A 23963-nucleotide genomic window follows, 5' to 3' on the forward strand; every position below is an offset into this window, starting at 1 on the left:
AGCAAAGCCATGGAACTTTCCAAACTAAGAATTTAAGATCTCAAAACTTCTCTTGACAGGTTGGAAAACACTGTTCTATACAAGTATTTCTCATAAAAGGTATCACTGTTAATCTTGGTTCTGTCTATGGAAATGGAAAAATAAAAACGCTGCATTTATTGAGAGATTAAAAAGATAATAGACAAAAGTTTTCCTTTCCCTTTGAAACTTTGATGAATTTTGCTATAATCTTCAAAGTCAACGCAACAATAAAATCTACACTTGGCAATGAAGATCAGACTTACTTCATTTCTAGCATAAGAAATAAAGCTGATGTATAGGTTTAGATGTACATAACCCTCACCTCCTGAATGTCTTAATCTCATTACGCATAGAATTGATTTTTTTTCCCCGACTACAAAAATAACAAGACATTGATTAGTTGTCCAGTTGTCATATCAGTGTGCTTTGTCGTTATAAATATAGTGAGGCTCACAAGTGTGGTGCTTTGACAAGATGTTTGACTCTGAATCCTTGTTCGCGCTCATTACTGGCTTGCTTCTGCCCGAGTTTCAGTGATTTGGATCTTAAGAGAACGCATCGTGGGCAGTAGTTGAAGCTTTGCTAGGCTGTGCATGAGATCAGACGGGCCCCAGAGTTGACCTTCCTGAGCTGATATCCTGCCTTTAGGAATGTGAGCACAGAGAACATCTCTGAGACATATGTTCCAGATTCCTATTAAACATGGGATATAAGTTTGTGCATAATGCTCACAATCCTGACTCACCTCCTTGGTAATGTGGAAACTGTGCCACTGCCTTTTCTGGGACAGAGTGTTTATAACTGTAATATCCACATAGGTTGATATGGAAACTTTGTGTCTTCTGATCCAAAGGAATGATCATGGTGCTTTGTGAGGTGGCTAAATGAGATTTATTGGTATTTTCCTTTGGGCAACTCCCCAAAGTCACATTTTGCTCTGAGATATAATGTTGGAAATTCATTTATCTGTGATTTGCACACTCAACTGGCAGTCTCTTTACAAGGACTTTCTCTTGGTCAGAGTATCGATCTATGGAATAACTCTAGCAATAAAGCTGGTCTGAGAAAGGAGGTGGAGAGACACAAAGCAACAGGATGAGAAACATCGTGGAGGAGAAACGCGGTTCTTCTATGTAGAGTGAGAACTAGTGTATAGACGTAGGGGACAAGATAAACAAATGAAGTGAGGGCGGAGCTATTCAGCATGAGGAAATACGCTGATAAAAACGCTTTATGAACAAAAAATCTTCAAGGCAAATTTGCAAGCCTCCGAATTCCATTTCTTTGACTCATTCAGAAAATATCTCAAGTAGCAACCACCGTGTATGAGGACCAGGTAGGCGCACACCGAATGTGCAAGCCTTCACAGTGAGAGAGGAGAAACTCGGGTCCAAATACCTTCTCCAAAGGCAAAGTAGTAAATTCTGGAGAATGGGTGTAATGCTTGTTTTAGAATTCACAAGGACAAAAATTCAAGAGAATGCCCAGGAGAGATATTTGAGACAGGTCTTGAAGATAAAACAGATTTTAGTAGACAGAAGGGAGGGAACAGTCGGCATTCCGAAGAAAAGGAATGGAATGAGCAAATGCAAAAGTAGGTGCAAATGTGTTGAGTTTGTTAAACTTCAGGTAATATGTAGGACAAGCATGAAGGTAATTCCCACTTATCAAATATTTGAAGTGGCTTCAATATTAGAACATTTCACACATGGTATTACAGGTTCTGGTGAGCTTTCAGACCTACACTAAAGCAGTGCTACTTTTTTTTCTCTCAACCCTTACAACTTGACTCTGATTTTTTATACTTCTTTTGTTGAGATAAAAATTTAATACATTGAAATGCACACATCTTTAAATCGAGTGGTTATCTTACTGAGTGGTCAAAATTCTTTCAATATTCTGGATACAAGTTGTTCATCTGGTATGTGCTTTGCAAATGTTTTTCGTCTAAACTCTGGCTTGTTTTTTTAGTGTTAAAATAATTTTTCAAAGATCAGAAGTGCTAAATTTTGATGAGCTTCAATTTATCTGAAATATATATGTATATCTGGTGCTTTTTATAGCTTTTATAAGAAAACTTTGCCTACTGCCATGTTGCAAAGACATTCTTCTATGCTTTCTTTAAAAAGGTTTCAATTTTTAGTTCTTATACTTAGCTATCTGATCTACCTTGAATTGATTTGTATGTATGGTGTGAGTTAGAAGTTGAGGCAACTATTATCCATATAGATAGCCATGTTTCTTGCACTATTTGTTAAAAAATCTTTTCTTCATTACATATCTTGGAAATCTCTGTTAAAAGCTAATTGTCAAAGTAATGTGAGTCTATTTTTGGACATTCTATTCTGTTTCTTTGACTTTTCTATACTTTTCTTGACTCTTGCTTTAAATGTTTTATTCATCACAGTTACTCAAGACTATATTCCAAACAATGCCTAAAATGTCTTTTGGGTCACTCTATTTATTTCTGATTGCCCCTCAGGTTCTCGACTTCTCAAAATGGACATAGATGATAAACATGCGATAAAAATGATTTATGAACAAGATCCAAATCATCCCAATGTGAAGCTGAAGTTTAACTTCTGCATATTATGAAATTTACTATTTTTTTCTTACCTATTGTTTTGAATGGTATGTGACCATGTATTTCTTTTTCATTTCCTTTCTCTAAGATTAAGGAGTTCTTTGACCACATATTTCTTATAGATTTCTCACAAAATTAATTGAGTTAAGTACATACACCTCAAGAAAATGTGCCTGGTGGCCGCAGTTGGTGTGTGGGAGTCAGAGACAAAATTGTCCTTGGGATGAATGAGAGAAGGAGAGCATTCTTACAGACAATAGAAGATGCCTGCCTAAGATTTGCGCTGACCTGTGGTGAAAACAACTCCAGATGTTAGGAATGACTTTTGGTCTTAAAAACCTGAAATGATTTTGCCTTATTATAATATTTCAAACGTGAAATCCTGTAGTCTCCCAATATCCTAACATTCATGTGACACTCCAAAGTGACTCTAAAAAATTACCAACTCCATGGTCCATCTGGATTTCAGGGCTGGCCAAAGATGCAATGCAATCCCTGCCCTTCTGCTGGCTGAAGCAGGTGCCCTGAAACTGCAGGCTCTGCCCAGCATGTCCAGGTCACCCTGCCACTGCTGATTCCTTGTAACAGCTTTTGGCTGAGAGGTTTGGCTGGGGCTTACATTCAGAAGTGAAGTTACTTATTTGTTTTGCTTACTTTTTACACAAATTACACATAATTGTAAGACAATGGAAAGTATCAAATTTATCAGAGATCTCAGAATAATGACACAGCATTTGGAAACAATGTGTCAATAAGCCTCCTGGGGTGTTGGGGTGAGACTAGAAAGAGAATGTTCAGTGTGGCCTGTGTATTGCCTTAGGCAGGTGTGTCCTGTCAGTTGCCACCTAGTTGGAATTTGAGGAAAAGTGACTTTCTGTGTATTAAAGATGTTGAGGCAAAACATCTGAACACTCCATGAGGTGACAGGGTGATGACATAAGATGTGGGTGCCTAGGAAGAGGGTTTTGGAAGAATGTGATCAATACAGATATCAACACCAACCTCTGTGCTGGTTGATTTTCCATGTCAACTTGGAGGGTGCTTTTAGATGACAGTGACATTTAAATTGGTAAACTTTGGGTAAAGCAAATTGCCTTTCGTAATGTGGGTGGACCTCATTCAATCAGCTGATGTCCTGAATATAACAACAAAAAAGACTGTCCTTCCGGGATTTTATCTGCACCATTGGTTCTGCTGTGTCTTCAGCCTGCAGACCACCCTGCAGGTTTTGGACTTCCCAGACTCCACAATCACATAAGCCAATACCTTATAATACATCTTTTATCTTTTCCTCTATCGCTATCTCTCTGTGTATACACGTATCTATTGTCTATCTTTATTTCTGTCATGTTGGTTTTACTTCTTGGAGAATGCTGACTAATACAACCTCCTAGATCCTCCTTTAAGCAAGCACTTGCTGCTCAGCTACAAGGAGTGTGGATGGCAGAGTGTGGGAGCCAGTTCCTTCAGGCTATGCCTCAGCTGTGGAGATAAGCCTTGCCCCATGTCTACTTTTCTGGGGCAACCCCAGTGATTGAAGAAGGCAGTTACATGGAGGTCTACCAGTTAGGCCTGAAGGTACTACTGGTTTCAGAGTTCCTGGCTGTGTTGGGTAAGGCTTTGTCAATCTTCTACAGATCAACTTCTTCTCCTGCCCCATCCTGCTACTGCCCCATTCTTTCACAAGTTGGACTCCTAATTCCCATTTGTGCCCCAAACTCCAACTCAGCATCTGATTCTCAGAAACCAAATTGCAACAGGAAGATAAATTTGCTAGGTAAGGTTTTAAAATGGAACTTTTGATGAAAACCTTTTACTCCATCTGTCCTAGAACAACGTTGCTATCAGTTACCTCTCAATAATGCTTTGGTCAAATGACCCATTCTTTTGGAGGGTTGTTCTCTCTCTCTCTGAAGCAGACAGGTGAACAGTATGTGCAGACATCAGAGCTAGTGGATGAGGGACCGGGTGGCATCTGTGTTATCAGCTTTGACTCATTGTTCAGCACCGTGCCAGACAGTCTCCCTCCATGGTTCTTCCGTGAACTATTTTAGAGATGTGCACTACACTTGGAGTCTTTGCAATTCTTTCCCAATTTTATTTTAAAATGTATGTTTGCTAAGATTGTAGAAATTTTCTGAAGATGAATGACAAACAAGACTCCTGTTTTTCTGTCAATGATTCACTCTAGTATGCCAAAATGTCTCTTAGATGGTGACTGCCAGATAGTTACCTTCTCTATAATATTGCCTTTGTGTCAGTCTAGAAGTATTCCAAAGAGAAGGGAGAGAAAAGGCCATGAGTAATGTCAGCTTCGTCTTTCTTATGAGGATTGACCCAAAGTTCCACTCTCCCTGTGAGACAAGTATTCTCTATGTTCTGATAACTCTGCCATTATCTGTCCATCAGACCCACAGCACTTCCAGTACTTGAATTCAATAGACACTTGATGAGCCCCTCTCTGTGGGAAATGTCTCTTTCCCCACAGGGGTGCAGTCCAGTGATAAGATAAGCCTTGGTGGAAAATGGAATCAGAAACTTAACAAAGGGCTCTCATTAGAGTACAATGAAGATCACAAATACATGCTGTGAAGACCTGAAAGAGGGAAATTTCAGGCCAACCAACCGGAGAATTAGATCTAAACAAGAGGATTTGTTTTTCCTCTTGGATTTGTTTTTATTTTGAGTTGTTTTATTTTTAATTCTCAAACCATTGACTAGAGAACACTGGAAGACTGCAGTTTTGGCATTTTGGTGACGGGTTCTAAACTTAAATTTAGATTAATTTTGGAAGACACCTTTTGAGGGGTGATGTGGAAGGAAGATAAAAAATGAATCCTCTGCCTTTGGCCATTCGAAGGGCATGAGACTCATTAGAGATATCTCTGGTGGATGACAGTGTAAACTCAAACATGTGACTTTGCGGGTCTCAATAATGAATGTTCAGTGGTTGTGGAAAGGACAAGTGTCAGTGTCAATCCAGATGGAAATGAAATATAGATAGATAAAGTGAGGGGCTGGTTTTCTTGGTCTGAATTCACTGCTCAAGTAATCTATCTTCTGAAAAAAAACAACAGAGATTAAATCTTTAAGACTTTTAGGTAGCAAGGAAAATAAAAAATCCTATTCTGATGGTCTAGAAAGTTGGAGAGGAGAAAGTATTTCTCAGTCTATAAACTTATTTTCCCAATTCTCATATTTCCTTAAATTAATACTGAGTACTAGAAATCATGATTTATGTGTATTTGCACTTACTTTTTAGCATTGTATGGCATAACAGTTGATATCTTTTACATTTTCACATGTAACTGATTATCTGCAAAATATTTAATGTTTTAGAAAAGTATACTTAATTATGCTGCAATGCACAGTTAGTCCAAGCTGTTCTTGTTTGTAAATATTAATTACTCATACTGTGTTTTAGGTTTGCTACCACAGTCCAGAATACGGAAGGTGGGTTTTTTGTAATTCAGGAATAGTTAATGCTGCTAGTAGGTGAGTGTGGGAGATGTCGCTTCCCTTCACAAGAATCTTCCTCATCTAAAGTGAGGCTGCATTAAGAAATGTGTCTGGGCCGGGCGCGGTGGCTCACATCTGTAATCCCAGCACTTTGAGAGGCTGAGGTGGGCAGATCACGAGGTCAGGAGATGGAGACCATCCTGGCTAACACCGTGAAACCCCGTCTCTACTAAAAATACAAAAAAAAAAAAAAAAAAAAAAAGCTAGGCATGGTGGTGGGCGCCTGTAGTCCCAGCTACTCGGGAGGCTGAGGCGGGAGAATGGCGTGAACACAGGAGGCAGAGCTTGCAGTGAGCCGAGATCGTGCCACTGCGCTCCAGCCTGGGCGACAGAGCACGACTCCGTCTCAAAAAAAAAAAAAAAATGAAGTGTGTCTGAAGTTTCACACAGGAGGCTGGCTGAAGACAAGGTGGAAAGCCATAGTGTAGTCTATTTTCACAGAAATTTAGCATTTCTCATATTGGGTTACAATCATTAGTTTCTAGTTGCTCCATGTACATTCCATGTTCTGGAAACATTAACTTGTATTTCTGGTATGCTTTCGTGAGTGTGACTAGAACTGCAGGCTGTGGCTTCCAGCCTGTATCCTTCATTGAACTAAGAAGGTATAAATAAGTGATACGATGCTGTGCTGATAAATAAGGATGAAAAGACAACCTTGTTGGTGTCACCAATGCTATGAACATTTCAGAATCAAGTTCCATCTTTAAATACTTGCTATTATCCTTATGAAAGTTAGTGAGAACCATGCAGAGCCATATCAGAGCAGATTATGGTTCTGTTTGGATTTTTAAAAAATAACTTATCAAAAGATTGAATTCTATTTTCATCATATTCAAATTAGTGACTTTTTCATATTTCTATATAACCAATGATATATATAAAGGAAATAAAAGTAATAAGAAGAGTATAACAGTGGTTGTCAAGGACAGAGATATGGGGGTGCGGCAGGGGGATGGAGCTCAATGGGTACAAAGTTGCTGTAATGCAGGATAAGTCTTGATTTCTAATGTACACCATGGGGACTATGGTTAATAATCCGTATTGTGTACTGGAAATTTGCTAAGGTAGTAGACCTTAGATGCTTATTCCTTACTAACAGAAATAAGGTCGCTATGGAGGCAATGGATGTGCTAATTTGACTATTGATCATTTTACTATGCATTATGTTGGTGCAAAAGTAATTGCAGTTTTTGCCATTAAAAGTAATGCAAAACAACAATTACTTCTGCACCAACCTAACATATCAAAGCATCGTATTTTACATCTTAATTATATACAAACTATAAAAGCAATTATACAAATTATTATGTTACCATATATTATGGACTGAATTATGCCCCCCATTCATATATTGAAGACCTAACCCCCAATACTATAGAATGTGACTGTATTTAGAGCTAGAGTCTTTAAGAGGCAAATAGGTAAATGACATTATTAGGATGGGCCCTAATCCAATATGACTGGTGTCCTTATAAGGAAAAGAGATTAGGAGGACCCAGACACACAGAGAAGACCACACGAACACGCAGGAAACAGTAGGCACCTACAAGTCAAGAAGAGAGGCTTCAGGAGAACCAAACCCTTGATCTCTGACCTAGTCGCCAGAGCTATGAGAAAGTACACGTCTGCTCTTTATAGCCCTCAGTCTGTAATACTTTGTGATGACAGCTCTTACAAACTAATGCAATAGATCTGTCTCTTGGAAACCAGTAACACAGCTCCCAAAGCGAAGCAAAGAATGGAATATGTAGTCTCAACAACCACCATTCCTTCTTGACAGTTTGCTAGGAAAATGAACAGGATTGGCAATGATTTCACAACCTGCATATTGAATTGTGTCACATAAGATTTTTAGTGTGTTTAATTTATTTGTTCATATTTTAATTAATATATCTTTCAAACACATTTAGAACTAACTAAAATTTAAAAGCATCACTACTATTTTTCTTTAATTCTTGTATTACGTCTTCCTAATCTGATCTCCTCTTTATTATCTAGGTTGCAAGTTTACATTTTTGTCAAACCCTTGGATTTCAGAAACGCTTAAGCAGGAATACACTGTAGAAACCACAGTCTCAACTAGTTGTACGTTTGCAAACATATAGCTTATAAAGTAAGCTGACATTCAAAGTAACAGAGATCATGAGGGTTAGCAAGTTTATTTTGTCTTCAATTCTTTTCTAATATTGAGCATTCAAATTGGCCACAGGAAGGAAACTTTTGAATAAGAAAGGAATAAGTTGGAAAGAGGCAAAAGTAAAATGACGAAAAGGCACTTTGGTACATGTATTTTAAAACAAAGGCAATTTTGGACAATAATTTTCAGAATGACTTTCTTTATTCCTTCATTCGTTTTAGAATTCCTAAAATATTTTTGTCATTGAGATATTTTTACATATTTGGAAATATTCTGTAAACATTTTTTCATTGTCTCCATAAAAACTGGTTTTTAACCATGTAGAAGCTTTTGCATAAAAAAATAGAGGCAAGATGGATTTTTAAACAACATAAGCTACAAACATTAAATATATGGCTCACTGATTGTTAGTTGTAATTTGTGGATCATATGTTGATTTTTGCCTATGAGATTAGGAAAGTAGTAGGTAGCTCATGTGCTATTGATTACTTTCTTCAAGTAGTTTTTATTTTTCAATTACTTCTGAGTTGTACACTTTTTTCTGACCTTCAGAGTAATTTATAATCAATACCTAGTTAGCAGTAAAAAAAAAAAAAAAAGTCCCTGGATATTTAGTGTATAATAACTTCAGTGTTCAAAGTCAATTAACCATTATAACATGACCCAGGGCTAAATGAAGTGTTAGAAAAAAGGATGTTAGTCCAGTTTGTTAGGCCTGTTAACATGAGTAGTTTTCCCATTAAAATGGTTCTGTGAGCTTCTAAATTATGAAGCCTGCCACGTGCTGTTTCTTTTTCTGATAGCTGCGTTTTTTGACAAATAACAATTAATTCTGTAGTTTTATCTTGGCATTATAAAGGGCTACTATTACCACAGATAAACTGTATTGGACAAACCAGTTAAAACTTATAAATTTATGGGTCATTTCTAAAATGAAATAGATCGTATTTATATTTTTCTAGATTTCCATTGAGTAAAATAATATTCTATGTATATTTAATTGTAAAACATGATTTAGGGTATTATTAAAATTCTACATTTTTATTTTAAAAATGTCTTCTTGAATTTTGAGTAGAAATTTTACATTTATTTATATTCATTCATTCAATAATTTGTTTTGAATGCCTACTACATAACAGGTTGTCTTTCAGCTTCTAACATTATCATTTAATTATATAAAATTCCATTAAAAACTATTTAAATTGAACTAAAATAAGTATTTGATCATTCATCTAAACATTAGACTTCTTGGATTATTACAATGGGTCCCTAATGAACCAGTTGATGTACCTCAGTTTTACCTCTGTCGCAGATATGTAATAGCTCCAATATTGATCACAGATCAATAAGGTGGATTACTGGAGAAGAACCTGATTTAGTAAGGACATGGCAAAGTGGCTTAATCCATGCAAGCATGTGAAAAGATTTTTTTTCCCAGAAAACCATCAGCACTGAGGGAACAAAAGAGACTTACTAGTTCCAAATTTACGTAGAGTATTTTAGGATCAGAAAATAGACCTGAAAAATAATTTTTAAAATACGTATTATTTACAAAGAGAAAGGTACATAATCAGATTAGAAAAAACTGGGCAGAGAATATGGGAATGGGAAGAGGTGTCATCTCAGTTTTTAGAATAAAAATATTCATATTTTCAGGGTGTAATAGAGTACTGTCGACTACAGGTACAACATCATACAGCAGAGAGCTAGAACTTATTCGTCTTGTTTAACTGAAACTTTATGCCCTTTCATTAGTAACTCCCCTTTTCTCCCTACCTCTAGGCACTGGTGACCTTTATTCCACTTTTTAATTCTAATTTCATTACTTCAGTTACCTCATGTAAGTTGAATCAAGCAGTAGTTGTCTTTCTGTGACTGGCATTTTTTACTTACCATAAAGTACACAAGGTGCATCCATATTATGACACATTACAGAATTCCTCTTTTTTAAGGCTGAATAATATTTCATTGTGTGTGTGTATCACACACATATGTAGTATATTTTATACTGTATATATACAGTGTATTTATATATATAACTATATATTTGTAGCTATATAGATATACATGTATATACACACCACATTTTCTTTATTTATTCGTCTATTGATAGACATTTACATTGTTCTCACTGGTCAACTATTGTGAATAACGTTGCAATAAACATAGGAGTGCTGATATCTCTTCAAGATCCTGACTTTTATTCTTTTGGATAAATACTCAGAAATGGGATTACTGCATTATGTGATAATTCTATTTTTAATTTTTTAAAGAATCCCTGTACTTTTTTATATAGTGGCTGCATCATTTTGCATTTTCACCAACAGTGTACAAGACTTCCAATTTCTTCACGTACTTGTGAACTTTTAGTGTCTCTCTCTTTTTCTATGATAGCCATTTTGACAGGTGTGAGGTAATATCTTTGTAGTTTTAATTACAAGATCTGAAACTAACAGTCTAGAAGGAAACATAGGTGAACAGCTTTCTGAAATTGGTATTGGCAATGATTTCATGGATGTTACACAGAAAGCACAGGTAGCAAAAGCAAAAAATGGACAAGTGGGACTACATCAAACCAAAAAGTTTCTGCCATAGCAAAGCAAAAAAATCAGCTGATTGCACAGGCAATCCATGGAAGGGAGAATTGCAAACCATGCAATTGATAAAAGATTAATATTCAAAATATATAAGAAACTCCTACAATTCAACAGCAAAAAACAAACAAGTAATTAAAAAATAGGGTAAAGACTTGAATAGACATTTCTTCAAATAAAATATACAAATAGCCAACAGGTATTTAAAAAAAATGTTTGAGGTCACTAATCATCAAAGAAATGCATTTTTAAAATAGAAGTATTTCCACTGAATGTCTCACATGAGTTAGACACAGTGACAGGGGCTAAGCACCCACATTAAGTGACACATGGCCCTGAAATTCAAGGAGTCTCCATGTATGTTTCTCACTTCACATTTTTAGAAAAATGAAATAAAATTGGATTGTAAAGAATATATTTCTCAAATGATATTTAGTTCATTGCTAGTTTATTTACTGAGGAAACTTTCTAAGATGACCCCAAGACGCAAGCTGTTCTGTTCTTAGATTCTAGCTCTGATTTCCTGAGGTGCAAAATTACTCTTCATACACAATTGCCACAAAACCTGTTGACTAAAAGGCCAAAATGCAGATATTAATAGGAATTTTAAAATATGTATTAAATTTTGTGAAAATCAAATACAAATTGAAGAGAGAATTTATGTCTGAGTACCTCTCAGATCTACCCACGTGTACAGTGAGTGTTCTGTCCTGGGTACACCTATACCACACATGACCAGATGAAGCCATGGAAAAGTTGGGTGTACACTGTGGTTATTTACCAAAACTATACTATCTTATTTTATTGCAATTATTAAAAATAATAGTCCAGTAAAGAACAGCTCTGGAACACACAGTAGGGTGGACTGAACCTGTGAAAGTAGGCATGAGAAGGACCTTGTGGACAGACTTGGGATCATGGTGTCCCTCAACATCCCTATGCAGTGATTGATGTTCCTGTCGGGAGTCTTGCCTTGTAGTCTGACCTTGAACTTGTGTGGACAGGCAGACAGGTGGTTTTGATTTTGAAAGTTTTGTGTGAGTAAATATAAGCAAATGTGATCTAAAATTGTGCTGTTTACATAGGTATAAGGCGAGAAGACTTTGGTCTCCTGGTTTCTTGAGCTGTGTGGTGACCATCTGTTTGTGCAGGGCTTGGCTACTCTTTCCAGGGAGACAGGGTTGTGCATAGTAGGACTTAAGCAAAAGCACACAGGCTGAACGCAGCTGATATGCATAAAGAGGTGGAGTCGGAGGTTCTCTTCAAAGGCATGGGGGCCATGCAACCCTCAGCTGGTGACTGGAGTTCAGGAGTTGGGAGCAGAAGGCAGAGACAAATGCCAGACACTCAGGCAGCCTCAGCCAAGCAGTCTGTTTTGTTTCTTTCACCTGAGACAATCACAGTGAATGCAAACAGAAGATAAACACACAAAACAAACAAAAACAGACTCCAATCTACTCAGAGTTAGACTTAGAGGAAAGCATAAGACAGCCTTAATAAAAGAACTATTTTCCACCAGGTAATAGAAAATTTTCTCAGAAATACACTAGAAGAAAATTTCACAGATGTCCTGAATGAACTGAATCTACTGACTAAAGAACCCAACACATAAGAGGGGAGGCCCTCCTGGTTGGTAGGAAGAGATCAGCTGACGGTCTCTGAATTCCAAGCACGGTTAAAACACTATAAGAAAATAATTTCAAACTTTATGTTTATGATAATCCTGTTTCTTTTCAGTATGTATTTTTACTAAATTTATGTAACTGCCTTGGAAGAAGATAGATAATGAAAGGAAAATATAAGCAAAGGAGGAAAAAATGAAGCCTGCTGTGAGAGCTAAAAGCAGTTCAGTTGGTCACGAAACTAAATGTTAGTAAGTCTCATTGGCATAGCCTGGCTTGCAAGGTGGGCTGCAGAGAGATTGTGGAGGACTTTTAACGTCAGGTCCACAAGTTTGTTCTTGATTATGGGACTATCAAAAGTTTCAACTGGTACAATCTCACTCATTCAGTCATTTGTTAAATAACCTTTTGCTCAACTTTTTTTTTTTTTCACAACATGGAGTGAGGACAAACGGAAGAAACTCAAAAGTCCCCACTCTCGTGAAGCCCTGAGTCTAGAAAAGGATACAAAAAGGTGAACATATCGCGAAAGTTCATGTGTTCAGGATTAATGTGCAGACGAGAATAGGAGCATTGCGTGGGTGGGGATAAGCTCCCCAGAGACTCATCTGAATGACATGTGTCCTGTGCTTTCCAAAAGTAGCCCAGACCTGTGGCTTCAGGTATATTGACTCATTCAGCCTGCAGAGCGCCCTGTGTTAGACAGAATTCTCCAGAAAGACAGAACCAATAGAATGAATGGCTGATTAGATAGATGATAGATAAATAGATAGATAGATAGATAGATAGATAGATAGATAGATAGATAGATAGATAGAGTGGGGGTTTATTAGGGTAACTGGCTCACACAATTATAGCTGGGAAGTTCATGGCAGGCCATCTGCAAGCTGGAGAACCAGGGACACCAACAGCATGGCCCAGTCTAAGTCTGAAAGCCTCAGAAACCAGGGAAGCCAATGACATAATGCTCATTCTGAGACTGAAGAACTGAGGATCCAGGGGGCCACTGGTGTAAATCCCAGAGTCCACAGGCTGTGAAACCTGGAGTTGAAGATAAGGAGAGTATCTCAGCTTCAAGAGAGAGACAGAGAATTCTTCTCTCATTTTCTGTTCTATTTGGGTTCCTCAGCTGATTGTGTGGTACCTGCCCACACTGAGAGTGTATCTCCCCCGCTTAGTCCACTGACTTACGTGTCAATCTCCTCTGGAAACATGTCACATACCACACACACACACCACACACACACACACACACACAGACACACACACACACACACATACACACACATAAGTCATGCTTTGCCAGTTCTCTAGGTATTCCTTAATCCAGTCAAGTTCACACCGAAAGTGAGCCAGCACAGGCCCCGTGACCCAGCTGAGAGAACATCACAGAAAGGTTGGGTGACTTGCTCAGGATGCCTCAGCCAGTCAGCAGTGCAGATGGACTCTGAACGTAGAATGCACACAGTAGACCCAAGCGCTTCTCGTGTTCATTCTGTTTCACATTGCATATTAAATGTCAGGTAACTGAAGAAATTTAATTCACGTTAATATGGAGAACTTTGATTGTAAAGTGTAAGTTTTACAGGTGCCGGTAAAGATAAATTTGACAATTTTTGATGGTATATATGCTATAGTCAGAGGTCAACAACCACTTTTGAGGAAAATATTAAGGAAAATAAAACTATCAGAGTCGAATTTTTCCTTCAATATTTAATATCTCTTTTGTTTCCACTGTTGTTTTGAAAGAATTGAAATTCAAAGCTATTTGTAAAGATGCAAATTGTTTGTTTTTAACCAAATACATTATTATTTATTTCTGTTGGATATATCTAAAGCTCTTTGAAGACTACATATGTTTATGTATAAAAGAAGGAGATATGTGGATCCGAAATTGGTTACAGTTTTTTGAAAAACACTAACATTTCCACTGCTGAGACCCACAGTGAATCCAGACAGTGGGTGCTGAATCAGAGGAAAAGACACATGGCCTGAAGTTTCAGGGGGAGAAGTTGTTGGGTTTATAAAGTGCCTGTTCCCAAGTTATCCTATCTGCTTCTCTTGTCAGTCCTACAAAGTACAGGATTCAATTTCATTACCTTTACATGACAGATGTGGAACAGGAAATTCTGAAGGACAGAGTTTTTGGTTGTTGTATTGTTTTGTTTTTTCCCCAGATTGTATAGCTCAGTAAGGGGCATGGAGACAGAGACAGGGTTGTGGAGAGGAGCCCCTGAGAATGATGCCAGCCCATAGAACACGCTAATGAGCTAAGTCTGGCCCACTGCATGCAGGCTGCATTGAAAATTCTACCGTGTGCTTGTATGTTTATTGCGGCACTACTCACAATATCAACGACTTGGAACCAACCCAAATGTCCATCAATGACAGACTGGATTAAGAAAATGTGGCACATATACACCATGGAACACTATGCAGCCATAAAAAAGGATGAGTTCATGTCCTTTGTAGGGACATGAATGAAGCTGGAAACCATTATTCTCAGCAAACTATCGCAAGGACAGAAAACCAAACACCGTATGTTCTCACTCATAGGTGGGAATTGAACAATGAGATCACTTGGACACTGGGTGGGGAACATCATACACCAGGGACTGTTGTGGGGTAGAGGGAGGGAGGAGGGATAGCATTAGGAGATATAACTAATGTAAACGAGGAGTTAATGGGTGCAGCACACCAACATGGCACATGTATACATATGTAAGAAACCTGCACATTGTGCACATGTACCCTAGAACTTAAAGTATAATAAAAAAATAAAAAAGAAAATTCTACCATGTGCTAAAGAACTTCTGGTTGAAAAAAACACATTGTATTGTATTGTATATTTTATTTCTAAACTTTTATTTTAGTTTTGAGGGGTACATATGCAGGTTGGTTCTATAGATAAACTGCGTGTCATGGAAGTTTATTGGACACATTATTTCATCACCCAAGTAATAAACATAGTACTCAATAGGTAGTTTTTCAGTCCTCACCCTCCTCCTACCCTCCACCCTCAATTAGGTCTGGTATCCATTATTCCCTTCTTTGTGTCCATATGTACTCAATATTTAGCTCCCATTTACAAGTGAGCATATGCAGTCTTTGGTTTTCTGTTCCTGCATTAGTCTGCTTAGGATAATGGCCTCCAGCTCATCCAAGTTGCTGCAAAACACATTGTCTCATTTGTTTTACAGCTATGCAGTGTTCCTGGGTGTATATATACCACATTTTCTTTATCTAGTTTACCACTGATGGGCATTTACATTGATTCCATGTTCTTTGCTATTGTGAATATTGCCGCTCGGCCACTGTGGAAAGTAGTTTGGTGATTTCTCAAGGAACTTAGAGCTACCATTTGGCCCAGCAGTCTTGTTATTGGGTATATACCAAAGGAATATAAATCATTATATTATTTTGAAATACCAATTAGAATTTGTAATTACAAGACTTTGGTCATTCTTTTGGAAAAGAAAGTTACGGATTAACACCATTCAAATATTATAATTTATTGTGTCCAAACTCCAGTGTAGCTAGGTTATACTATATTACAGGCTTAAGGAGAGTTTTTAATCTCAGCCATAGCAGAGAATGTGTTTCTATAAATTGGACCCAAGCACGATGTTTAAAGACCAGTGTATGTTTTTGTAACAACTTCACAAATTTAAATTCTGCACGCTAGTGTTTCATACTGGCTTCAAGGGAAACAGTAGCATTCAATAACTGGGATACATTCTTCATAAAAATTGCTCTTCATTGTGAACATTTCTATTAATTTGGCCTCCTGTTCATTACATCCAGGGTATTTTTCTCAGACATTGGCTGCCTGGATGAATTTTGTTAGGCAGATGCAGAATCAAAATAGGCTAAACAATACTGAAGGGATTTATGCTACAGGAGATGTTTCTGTACATAGTTACCCAGACTTCAGTCATGGCTCATGTGGGATCTAGTAATAAAAGTAAGAGTTTTACAAGTGAGCATCTGCTACATACCTCCTAGGTGGGAGTAACTCACACTGTCACAAGGAGTCACATTCGTGACCCTCACTGGCTGGATCTCATAGCATCCTTTGATATTACTGTAGTCTAGGTTGAGGAAATATTTGAGAATATATTTTGTCTGAATATTAAAACTATTTTGAAAATGGAGCTTTTTGTATTAAAGAATCATCCAATATTTTGTTGCATTAGATAGAAAATCATCATCAATAAAATATTCACTAAACTGGCACTTGAATTCCTACTTAAAACCTGGCACATGTTATTATCTAATCTATTATCCCGAGTAATTTCAATCGCAACATAAATACTAACAAATAATGATCGACCAGCAACTACCCCTAATACAGCCCATAACTGTACAAGGCAGCCACATCCAGAGAATCTTCACGCAATAACCCTGCCCCCTCACCTTCAAAAGTCATCCAACTCTCTATGCTATTAAAATCAATCATGATCCCCACTCCATCGTGCTCAATTACTGACCGAACCAGCATCAACTCCATTAATAGTCCTAATAATAAAGCTCCTCAGATGTTAATACTTGACCCTCGTGTTTCAGGATGCTCCTCAGTAGCCATCGCCATAGTATAGCCAAAAACAACTACCATACCCCCCAAATAAATCACAAAGACTATCCCACAAAAGCTCCACCAAAATTCAACACAATACCACAACCCACAGCACCACTAATAATAAGCCCTAGACCTCGGTAAATAGGGGAAGGTTTCGAAGAGAAACCTACAAACCCTACACCAAAGAGACACTTAATAAAAATATAGTACATGCCATTATTCCCACATGGACTATAACCGTGACTAAGGACATGAAAAGTCATTGTTGTATTTCAACTATAAGAATGCTAATGGCCAATATCCACAAAACATACCCGCGAATAAAAAGTATTAATTACTCATTCATTGATCTTTCCATACCATCTAACATTTCTATATGATAAAACTTCAGCTCACTTAGTGCCTGCCTAACCCTCCAGATCATTACCAAACTGTTTCTGGCCATACACTACACATCAGACACCTCTCTTCTCTGCCTTCTCTTCAGTCACTCATATTAGCTGAGATGTAAAACTACGGCTGAATGGTTCGCTATTTTCATGTTAATGGAGCTTCAATATTTTTCATCTGCCTCTTCTTACACACTGGCCGAGGTTAATACTATAGATCATTAACATTTCTAGAAACCTGAAATATCGGCATTATCCTCCTCCTCACAACTATGGCAACAGCATTCGTAGGCTACGTGCTCCCATGAGGCCACGTGCTCCCATGAGGCCACGTGCTCCCATGAGGCCAGACATTCTGATGCTACAGTAATTACAAATCTACTATCAGCCATTCCATATATTCAAACTGACCTTGTGCAATGAATATGAGGTGGATTCTCAGTTGACAAAGCCACACTTACACGATTCTTTGCTTTCCATTTCATCTTACCCTTCATCATTACAGCCCTAGCAGCTGTTCAACGTTTATTCTTACATGAAACAGGATCTCATAACCCTTCAGGGGTTTCGTCAGACCCTCACAAAATTACAAAATTATCTTCCACCCCTACCATACAACCAAAGATATTTTAGGTTTAATTTTTCTCCTCCTCCTTCTAATAACTCTAGTACTATTTTGGCCTGACCTCCTGGGTGACCCAGATAACAACACTTTGGCCAACCCCCTCAACACCCAACGCCACATTAAGCCAGAGTGGTACATTTTGTTTGCACAGGCAATCTTATGATCCATCCCTAACAAACTAGGAGGCATACTGCCCCTTGAATTCTCCATTCTCATTCTAACAGTTATTCCTGTATTTCACAGGTCTAAACAAAAAAGCATAATCCGACTGTTGGGTCAATGCCTATTCTGAATCTTAGTGGCCTAACTATTTACACTCACATGAATTGGAGGGCAGCCTTTTATTGGCATCGGCAGATGGCATCTTTTATGTACTTCTCTACCATTCTCACCCTTATACCACTCACCAGCCTAATTGAAAATAAGCTACTTAAATGCAGATGCCCTTGTAGTAGTATAATTTAATACTCTGGTCTTGTAAACCAGAAATGGAGAATCCCCTCCCCAGGACAACTCAAGGAAAAAGCATCCCACTTCACCATCAACACCCAAAGCTGAAATTCTAGTTAAACTATTCCCTGAATTCCTTCTCAGCACATACTTTGACTACCATGTCACTACTAATCAATTAGCACTATTACATTCGTGCATTTATGTACTTTGTGCATTACTGCTAGTCCCCATGAATAATATACAGGACTATAATTGCTAGATCATACATAGTACATTCATACATAACAATACATCATAAATCTAGCCCGCATACATATAAGCACGTATTAAGAATTTCTTAATCAACTGTCATAAATTGGGTATTATTGACTGTACAACCGAATCTAATCCACATGGATATTGACCCGTACTATAAACCCTTAATATTACCTAGTACATACATTTGTTCATCAGATATAGCACATTTTAGTCAAGATGTCCCTCGTCAACATGGATATCTCCTGTCAGTTTTTGGTCTCTTAATCTACTAAACTCCGAGAAGTCATCATTCCGCTAGGGAGTATTATCCTGCTCACTCCGGGCCCATGACACTTGGGGGTGACTGTACTGAAACGATACCTGGCATCTGGTTCTTACTTCAGGGCCATAAAACTAAGATTGCCCACATGTTCCCCTTAAAAAAGACATCTCGATGGACTAATGACTACCACCCTATTAACCAGTCACGGGAGCACTGTCATGCATTTGGTATTTCTAACTTTGGGGGATGCTATCACAGCATGGTGATGGCCTGGTCCCTGACGAACCTGCTGTGGACGAACTCAGATTTGATTCCTGCCAAATCAATTGTAGAAACTGAGCTTGTATTGAATACTTCAGGCTGGCGTAATAACCATAAAGGTGTTAATTAATTCATGCTTGAAAGACATAACAGTTAATCAATAGACGCTCACGCACGCATGCACGCTCAATTTCTAGAACTATTTCCAATTAATTATGCAAATTCCCCTTCCCCCAATCTGTGACTTTACCATCAACCTAGGTAAACGTACCTTTGCCAAACCCCAAAAATAAGAGACTAAAAAGTAACCCAGTCAGAGCTCAGAAATTATATTTTAACCATGAATACCCCAACAGCTCCCCCTCAATTGATGTAATTTTCTAACAAATTTTAAGACCCTCCTACCAAATAAATCCTCCATTAGGTGTGATAAATATAACTAAATATCTACCCTAATACTAATATAATACCTTGAGCATATTCCTTGAAAGCACTGCCCCAATATATCACACCCTAAATAAACCGTATTCTAATTATAAGAAATTCTCTCAGCCAAACCTCTGCCAATTCGACTTTAAAGACCCTGAATTCCCAGAACTGTTAACAACCATACTTATTTCTTTCTTTCTTATATTTTAATTTTCCATTTAAGAATTCTATGCAGTTCTTTGGGAGGCCAAGGCAGGTGGATCACGAGGTCAGGAGATCTAGACCATCCTGGCTAACACAGTGAAACCCCTTCTCTACTAAAAATACAAAAAAATTAGCCGGATGTGGTGACAGGCGCCTGTAGTCCCAGCTACTCGGGAGGCTGAGGCAGGAGAACGGCTGAACCCGGGAGGCGGAGCTTGCAGTGAGCCGAGATCAGGCCACTGCTGTACAGCCTGGGTGACAGAGTGAGACTCCAACAGAAAAAAAAAAAAAAAAAAAGAATTACATGCAGTTAAGGTAGCTTATTCATTCAAAGCAAGACATTGAAAATGTATAGATGGGTCTACCCAACCCTATAAACAAATAGGTTTGGTCCTGGCCTTTTTATTAATTACTTCTTAGTAGGATTACACATGCAAGCATCCCCACCCCAGTGAAAATGTCCTCTAGATCACCCAGATCAAAAGGAGCAGGTATCAAGCACGCACAAATGCAACTCAAAACACTTTGTTCAACCACACCCCCATGGCAAACAGCAGTGATAAATCTTTAGTAATAAACGAAAGTTTGACTAAGCCATACTAATATTTAGGATTGGTTAATTTCGTGCCAGCCACCGCAGCCATATGGTTAACACAAGCTAATAGAACTCAGGGTAAAGAGTGTTTAAGGTCTGCCCTCAATAAAGCTAAGTTCCATCTAAGTTGTAAAAAACTCCGGTTGAAATAAAATATACTACGAAAGTGGCTTTAATATCCTGAAGACACAATAGCTAAGACCCAAACTGGGATTAGATACCCCAGACTGAGATTCTTTGTGCAGATGCAATGAATTAAGTGAGATAAGCTGAAGTTTTAACTTTAAATTAAAATCTGAAGTTAGCTAAATTTTTCCAAGTTGACTTTTTAGTGTTGAACCATCACTAGCCCTATAATAATCAGAACGAGTTACTCACAAAGAATTGTCATAAATTACGTACAAGAAAAATAACTATAATTTTGATTAAAAACAGATATTTAAGCCTTTATAAACAAAGCATATATTTTGTGGTACAGAAGCATATATTCTGTGTTACAGAAAGTCATAATATCTATTCAATATCTTGCTAATAGCTGAACTTAAAAAGAATAATTTAAAAAAAATTTTTCCCTATGAAATTCCAACAGTGTCTCTGCAGATATAAAGTCTACTTTGGCTTCTTTTACATTATAAAAATATTACTTGGCATTTTCTATTTTTCCAGAATTCAGATATTTTGCAACAATTTTGACAAAATGCTTTCCCAGCTAAGAAGAAAAGAAAGCAGGCATAGAAAAAAAAAATTACGGAGATTTTTATCCTGATGGATAGAACTGAAGAAAAATATTGAGCTGTATGTTTTTCAGATTTTTCAAAGGTGATAAGGTGATAGTACCTCTGCAAGCACGGGCCATGAACATTTCACCGGCCGTTGTTCAAAAGGTGAATGTAATGTACAATCATACAGAAAACGATTTCTTTTACTCTTCATCTGAGATCCATAAGGGAGATTGTATTAAAATAATTGAATGTATCTCATATTGAAAAAGCGGCTGGTAAGAACCACTTCTGTAATGGCAAAGTAATGACCCTCCAATATCTACTCCTTCACATAAGCAATAAGAAAACTGGCAAAGATGATTACAATGGATATGTTCAAATTAATAAAATCAGGAATTAAAGAGGAAACATTACTACAGACTTTCAAATCTTTTTAAAGATTATAAGGCAATATTTTGAATAGTTGTATGCCAACAAACTTGATAATATAGATGAAATGAACAAATTCCTAGGAAGACACTATGTTACATAGATAACTGCACCCAAAGATATGTCCATGTTCTAGTATCACCTTATATGGTAAAGTTTATGCAGATGTAATTAAGAACTTTAAAATGAGGAGATCATCTGTAATTATCCCAATAAGTACTAAATGCCATGGAAAACATCTTTATGAAAGGTGGAAAGGGGTCGCACACACATAGATTACCAAAGCAGGAGATGTGAAGACAGAAGCAGTGACTGGAGTGATGTGGCCATAAGCCAATGGATACCAACAGCCACCAATAATTTGGCAAACACTCTGGTAACGCCACAGAAAGTTATACATACAGTTACAATATAACAGATCAATTTCACTCTCAGTTCTCCGTATGAGATAATTGAAAACAGCCCATACAAAATCTTGTACACAGATTTTCATAGCATCATTCACAATAGTCTAAAAATGGAAACAACCCAAATTATAAACTGATAAATGGATAAGCAAAATATGGTACATATATGCGATAAAACGCTATTCGCCCATAAAAAGCTGGGATTAGATACCCCAGACTGAGATTCTATATGTAGAATCTCCATATATGCTACTACATGGATAAACCTTTAAAACATTCTGCTAAATAAAAGAAATCAGACACAATAGGTCACAGTTTGTATGATTTCAGTTATATAGAATGTCTAGAAAGGGCAATTCTATAGAGAAAAAAGCACTTTAGTGTTGAGCAGTGGGGGGAGGAGGAGCAAAGGAAGTCTGCTAATGGGTAAGCGGTTTCCTTAAGTGGTAATGAAAATATTCTAAAATTAATGGTGATGGGTACAAAATCTTGTGAATATATAAACCAGTGATTTCTGGTTTTCACTTCAAAACATAAAGAGAAAATCTAAAAAGAAGACATCTGATTGGATGGTGATTTCACAGTTGCAAATAGAATCTGTCCTTTTTAGCTCTTAGAGAAGAATAAAATTATTCCACAAAAAACTCAAGGCAGGACTTCTTTCTCTTTCTGAGAATCTAGAGTTCAGGTAATTATTCAGAGTTCAAGTATTATTCAGAGAACTGTTGTGAAGTGGGTTTGTCCTGTTCCCAAAACTTATAGTTGCAGCGCAAACAGCAGACAAGCTGGGCTGCCCTGGACAGGCCTCTCGGGATAGAGATGATGCACCTGGCCGCCAACGCTTGTTAAAGTCCTACTGTAACAAGCAAAACAAACAAACAAAAGCACATAGTGTGCCTACTCACAAACTTTATTTTAAAAATTCCCAAAGGAACATAAAACTCGATTCTACTCTCCACATCATCTCCTGGAGTACGGAATTGCAGGAGCATGCGAGGAATGTGGGGGGAAGCATTATTTTACCTGGATTTGGGAGTCAGCCCCCAGTGGCCTGCGACACAGGGGAGGAAGGCCCTCTCCAAGTTCTTCTTCCTCGTATTTCTTCTGACTCCGCATGATCCGGAAGACAGAGCGAAACACCTGAGGCCGACAGCCCACCAATTGGTCGCCGCTGGGCCCAGGCAAGGAGAAGAGGGTTCGCATTCTTTCTCCCTCCACCTGTGCAAGACTCCAGATGGGGGAGGAGCCTTATCCAGCTTTACATCAGATACCAATCCTGGATAGTGCATAAGACGTTCCCTTGCCAAATGGAGCCACAGCCCGGGGCCTGCAGTCCAGGCGCGCGTCTCAGGCAGGGCCCTGTGTCCTGCGCGGACCTGTCCTGCGGCGGCTCCCCTGGGTTGAGCTAAGCGTCCTCCTCCCCAGGCACCTCTGCTGAGCCCTGGGACGGCAGCTCCGCTACACCCGCTGCGGCTCCCCGGAGAGGTCTCGGAGCCCCAGGGCCAGGGCCAGAGGAAGCCACCACCACCCCCAAATCCCGGCCCACGGAGCTCCCCCTGAAGCCAGAGGTGCGACGCGTGGAGGGCGGGGCAGGACCAGAGCCCAGGACACCCGGGTCCGTCCCTGAGGACAGCAAGGAGGGAGGCCAAGCGCGGTGCAACCTGGGACGCGGCCCTTGCCGCACCTGAGGGGCTGGGCCCGCCCCTTCCTGGAGGCCTGCACTCAACCTGGCCCTGGTCCTCTCCAAGGGCAGCCTGGACGCCGCCCTCCGTGACCTGAGCCCGGGCGCAGGAATCCGGGGTCCCCTGCGTGGCGACTCCCTGGAGGTTTTATTCCGGGGGCTCGGGGGTCCTGCAAGTGGTGGTGGAGG

The 23963-nt window shown here is 38.6% G+C and overlaps 1 protein-coding gene across 1 annotated transcript in view; it reads right to left on the minus strand.

The window, feature by feature from the left end:
- The window catches only part of LOC114679013 (uncharacterized), a 141501-nt gene extending 117741 nt beyond the window's left edge, over nt 1–23760 (minus strand). Inside the window, exon 1 of the mRNA XM_028850058.2 lies at nt 23117–23760. Within this exon, the coding sequence (XP_028705891.2) occupies nt 23117–23296 (180 nt within the window). The 5' untranslated portion in view covers nt 23297–23760. The remainder of the gene's footprint in view (nt 1–23116) is intronic.
- Between the last annotated feature and the right edge of the window lie 203 nt (nt 23761–23963).

The sequence above is a fragment of the Macaca mulatta genome, chromosome 6 (assembly GCF_049350105.2).
Source record: "Macaca mulatta isolate MMU2019108-1 chromosome 6, T2T-MMU8v2.0, whole genome shotgun sequence".
In the NCBI taxonomy this organism is placed as follows: Eukaryota; Metazoa; Chordata; class Mammalia; order Primates; family Cercopithecidae; genus Macaca; species Macaca mulatta.